We start from the raw sequence: 5,731 nt of genomic DNA on the forward strand, positions 1-5,731 counted from the left end.
CAAAAGCTGACCGTGCTACTGCCCAAATCCGGCCCGCCCCAGACCCGCGGGCACAGCTACTCGATCTCTTTCTCCGTCCTCTTTCTCCGATTCTCCGCCGCCCCAGTCCTCTATCGCTGTTCGCCGGTAAGAGATCTTTTGTCTTTCCCCAGTATTTGTATATTTAACGATCCATTAGCTGTTATGAAATGGTGATAATCTTGAGTTTATAAACATGCCTTTGGGTAGTGTAGTTTGTTTTGTGCCAATTCCAGAGAAGCATTCCGCTCTCCTTCACTCCCTTCAACGCCTCTAATTTCACCAATACATCGAGATTACCCTATGAAACACCACTTTCTCACCTTTACCTCAGAAGAGTTGAGTCATAATCTCTTAATCATGCACCCGTTGGCGCCGCTGAATCTTTTGGAGCAGTCAATCATGCATCTATTTACTGATTTCATTTGAAAGTTCAGTCTAGGTTGTTAGAAACATGCTAAAGAAATAAGTTCTAATTCTGATACTATGTGCTTTCTTTGAATTCATTTAGATTTAAGGGAGCACCAGAAGGATTCAATTTGACTATCTTTAATAGTTTTTGTATTATCAATCCCGTTGCGATAGAAGTATGTTGATGGATCCATTTTTACATTGAATATCTAAGTAAAATTACTTTTCAATTACAGGTTCTGCCAAATTGTATCATCCTTATTGTGCTTAAAATTCCTGCTTTTTTTAGATAGTTCATACTTTTTGAACCGGGAAACATGGAAGGCGTAGAGAAAATAACACCAGAGAAGCAGGATAACTCGATGGGATCGAGGCGGCGGTTGTCGTGCACCACCTGCTTTGATGCTCTGTGGTTCTGCTATTGTATGCATCCTTATAATCAACTCAATTATGTTATTTTCTTAGTTTTCTTTTCCCTAATCACTAGTATATTTGTGTTGTTTCCCATTAATTAATTGGACTGAGGTTTTTAAAGTTCCATATCAATTGGGGAAGAGGATTTAAAGAAGTTTAATGTCTTAATAATATTTTACCCGAATCGTTTTTACGTTCTTTTTTCTTCCAAAAACTATTTTGCTCAGGATTAGGTTGAAATTTGCTCATCATTGTTGTAACTGTCTAATACTCATCTTTGCACCTAATTTTTGCTAATTGTTGACCTCTTTTTTTCATATCGATGAGCTCATCATTGAACCAAATTGTTAACTTGTTAATCTACTGGTTATATTTACTGGCAGCTCCAGTTCATCAGATGCAGCAATACTACAGGCTTGGGTTTTTTGATAACTGTTCTGACAAATGGACATCTCTTCTTGACTGTTTAAATCTCAAGACAAAACGAGCTTCCGAGGTTCAGGTATGTATCGAATACAAAAATACACTCAGGTTCTTATAATGTATATATTTCAAAAATGCTGAAATCTTGCTGTGGATCTTTATTTGGTTTTTTTTTCCATTAGCCCTGATATGTAAATATTCGGTGAGATTTCAATTGGACCATAAGCTGTAAGACACAAATACCACTTCTAGCTTTTAGCTGTCTCCTCAAGTCCTTTTGGCTAGTCTACTAGAATTTTGTAGATAAGAAACTAACTTCCCATTAATGGAATGGATAGAACACAGAAAGGAGGAAGGATTCCAACTAGTAGAATGCTCAAGGAATTTCCAAAAAACATTATCACACTTGTTTCTAGAAAAAAAAGTATGATGAAAAGGTATACAACAAGAGGAGCTAAACTCTACAATACACTCTCAAATTTCTGCCCGTCTCTAGCCTTTTCTCTAAAGCTTGTGGTTAAAGGCATGCAGAACTTTTTTATTAGGGCATGAAAATGTTAGAATGCCTGTGACTTAAATGAACAAAGCCCAAACCAATCGATGAAGTTCTCGGTATTAGAATTTAGTTAAGTTACTAATTTAGGCCCTACAATTGGGTTTCTATTCGATCAATAAACTTTAAAAAGTGTTGAATAAGTGCTTGAACTTTCAGTTTTATGTTTATTTGGTCCATAAACTTTGAAAAGGGTTGAATAAGTCCTTGAACTTTCAGTTTTACGTTTATTTGTTCCATAAACTTGAAAAAGTGTTTGAACTTTTTATTTTGTGTCTCGTAAGTCCCAAAACTTTTTAATTTTATGTCTAATAAGCCTTGATTTATTCCACGTTTTTTAAAATTCACGAAATTATTGGATATAAAGTTGAAAGTTTATGGTTCTATTAGACTTAAACTTTAATCTTATATCTATTAGGTCTAATTTTTTAAAATTTTGAACTTATCGTCAAAGACTTATTAGTCACAAAATTAATAGTTTATGGACTTATTAACACTTTTTAAAATCGGTAATCTCTAAGACACATGCTTGAAAGTTCAAGAATGGTACTTGTCATTTAACCTAGAATTTTTCTATCTCATGCTTCATAGTATTAATATTTTGTACATTATGCACTTCATTTATTTGAAGCCTACAACTTTTTGTAACTGATGCTTAGGCTTTAGAAGTGGGCTATTGCAGCCCAACATGGCTCATATTTGGAAAATTTCTAAGCCTCTTATCTCATCTCAACTCTATGGAATTTAAACATGCCAAATAACAGTGATTTTTATTTTTCTTTGGTCCTGATCACAAAATAAGTGATTTTTACAATATTGAGAGTAATCCTAAGTTTCATCGTTTATTCTACTTCTTGGAAACATTCTGGAATTTTTCACATGTTTTATTTCCAACATCAGTTCTCCTATGAATTCTTTTGCAGCCCTTGTTTTGGCCTTTTCTAATATACTCCCAGTAATAATAAAGATGTTGAGGCGGCTGTTTCTTAGTTTCTGAAGATGGACTCTTGATGAAGAATTTGTTAACTATTCATCTTTTATTCAAACCAATATGAGCTTTTTTTTTAGCATACTTTTGTAATAGCATAAACCCACCGCTAGCAGATATGGTCTGCCTTGACTTGTTTTATATCGGGAACACGTTTATTAGGGAGAGGTTTTCCATACCCTTCTAAGGAATGCTTCGTTCCACTCTCTAACCGATATGAGATCTCACAACATCAAACATTAAAGAAGAAGAAGAAATACTTTTTTTCTCATTTTTTTTTTTCTTTTGGTAATCTTGTCCGATGACTGCAGGTTTGAATACCTTGTTTTTTCTCTATCTGTTTTTACTTTTTGATAATTCAAATGTTTTTTTTTTCTATCTCAAAGAAAAACAAAAACCCTGTTGCTAAATACTTGTTTTGAGTAAGATCAATGCACAATTTGGTAGCTTGTTACCTTGAACCGAGTCTTGTTTTTTAGGGTCTCTCCACAATCAGATATTACTTTTATGGTTACTTTAGAAGTAACAAGATTTAGTTAAATGCAGGAAATCCTTGAAAGCCGAGAGAAAGCCAAATCTCACATCTGGACGTTTCGAACCCCAGCAGAAGCATCGTCGCATTGGAAAGAACTGTTCGGAGATTTAGATGAAATGGAATGAACAATGATTCTATTTCCCCCCCTGAATTTCCTAGGACTAATTCCCTTCTCTTGCACGGTTGGCCTTCCTCATCAGACTAGTTTGGCTAGAAAAATTGTTATTACTAAGAGAAATTATTCGATGCAGCTATCACCACGATGAAGACAGCTATTACACTCGAGAATAAGATATGTCTATTCATAAATTTAGGACAGTTTTGGTCTTTTTATAATACTTGATCTTAAAGTGATTGTATTTGACTCATTTTAGTTGATTGAGAATGTTCCTATCTTTGTATTTGCCACAATTTTCATTTATACTGTTTGCACTTTGACCTTTGATTTTCATCATGGTTTGAAATTTCTCTAACTTATTATATTTATATAGCACCGGTAAAGTTCTACCCTAGAGAATCTTTGAATATAGGAGAGTTTCCATGCCTATCTTATACAACCGTGTTAGAATTTCATACGAGACTTTCTTGTCTACGTCTTCATTATCATCCACCTAATCAAACCAACCTTCTTTTGCTCAGCTAGTTCTGTTTCTAACAGGGCTAAAGTGTATAGTCAGCGTTGGTGTAGTATGACGTCCTAAGTTGTTTTTTGTCAAGCGAGGAAACTTTCTAGATCAGAAGTAAATATGTCGAAATTTGTGTGTTAGAGAAAATTCTTCATTTTAGTCCTTTGATTTTTAAATTAATTTATTTAAATTTAGTCTTATCAAATGTTTGTTTCTAACTTATATTGACTTGAAATCGTGTTTAAAATAAAAATAACATAAAAATAAATGAAAATAACGACTAAAATATTTATTTTTTTAGTATATTAGATATCAAAATGCATTATTTTATTTTTGTAAAGATTTTCCTATATCTTTTAAAAGAGAGATAAGAGAATTGTTGGGGAAGTTTTAGTTTCTAGAAATTTTCTACTCTCACACGTTTTGGTCCTATGTTCCTATGTTCGGTGAAGAAGACTTCATTAGAAGCCTCGAGATTCAATTTGTTGGAGTTGGAATAAGAAAATTAAAGGCCCACCAGAATATTTTCTAAATTATTCAAATACGAGCCAATAATTTCGTTGTGAAATGAAATGCTCATTCATCTCATTCGTTTCATTTAATTGCTCATGGACATGGTACCTGGTTTAGCCTACTCATGATCTATATACACAATTTATCTACCGTACTATTAACTTATATTTATTTAAACATTTTTCTTTAATATTTGATTTAATAAAGGTTTTTCAATTACTTAAACCCGTTTAATAATCCTTTGATCTTTCATGTTTAGTTTTTGGAAAATTTAGCATATAAATCATATTTCTATCAATGTTTTTAGAATCTTCCCAAAATTTGTTTTTATTTTTAGAATTTGGGGAAGTAGTCAAATAATTCTTTAACGATGAAGACTATATAATAAAGAAATCGTGAAAAAACAAACCGAATATCTATATATATAAAAAAAAAATTATCAAATAAGCAGTAGCTTCGCTTAATCTAAACGATACCCTCAACTTGATTGATTTATTGGCAGGTAACTTAGATATTACCATGACTTACGTCCTTTTAGATTTTTTTAGTCCAATTATTACTTGGTGGGAGATCAAACCATTACCTTTAGAATTGTAATTGATGTCTTTTTCTATTAAGTCACTCTTTTTGTTCCTACGAATAGAATATAATTGTTCCATTATTACTAAAAGAATAGACTAAATATTAATCCTTTCGCCAAAATAATCCCCTCACCTCAAAGGGGGAGGTCCATAGCATAGTTTTTTTCAGTGCAATAAAGTTACATAGTGTCTATTTTTCGTTGATAAAAGGGTATTTCCATGGGTTTGCCTTGTTATCGTGTTCATATGGTTGTATTGAATGATCCCGGTCGTTTGCTTTCTGTTTATATAATGTATACAGCTCTAGTTGCTGGTTGGACCGGTTCAATGACCCTATACGAATTAGTTGTTTTTGATCCTCTGATCTTGTTCTTGATCCAATGTAGAGACAAGGTATGTTCTTGATTGACACTTCTTTTTAAGCTTCTGCTCGAATACTTCTCATAAACGTTAAAAGAAAAGATGAATAAATTAAATTTAAGAAAAATAATAATTTTTTTAATTTTATGTTATTGTATTTTTTTCCCTTAAAAAAAAAACGAAGTAAAGATAAAGATTTAATAAATTTGATATTAAGAGTCTAATTGGATTTATTTAATATAATTAATGGTTCCGAATCTTCTAGACCCCGAAGTTTTCCATGAACATTCTAGAGGAAGGGAGAAGGGG

General features: G+C 32.6%; 1 protein-coding gene across 4 annotated transcripts; it reads left to right on the top strand.

The window, feature by feature from the left end:
• On the top strand, window positions 1-3,793 carry LOC111469344. Of its 4 annotated transcripts, none has more exons than XM_023114586.1 (4): window positions 1-126; window positions 666-852; window positions 1,227-1,345; window positions 3,354-3,793. In XM_023114586.1, exons 2-4 carry the CDS (start codon window positions 747-749, stop codon window positions 3,465-3,467), a joined length of 339 nt encoding a protein of 112 aa, XP_022970354.1. In that variant the 5' UTR covers window positions 1-126; window positions 666-746; the 3' UTR covers window positions 3,468-3,793. The 4 variants fall into 4 exon arrangements, with proteins under 4 accessions (XP_022970354.1, XP_022970353.1, XP_022970355.1 ...); XM_023114585.1 differs by having other exon boundaries at window positions 4-126; window positions 719-852; XM_023114587.1 differs by having other exon boundaries at window positions 33-126; window positions 723-852.
• The last annotated feature ends 1,938 nt before the right edge of the window (window positions 3,794-5,731 follow it).

The sequence above is a fragment of the Cucurbita maxima genome, unplaced genomic scaffold (assembly GCF_002738345.1).
Source record: "Cucurbita maxima cultivar Rimu unplaced genomic scaffold, Cmax_1.0 Cma_Scf00039, whole genome shotgun sequence".
NCBI classification, from domain to species: Eukaryota; Viridiplantae; Streptophyta; class Magnoliopsida; order Cucurbitales; family Cucurbitaceae; genus Cucurbita; species Cucurbita maxima.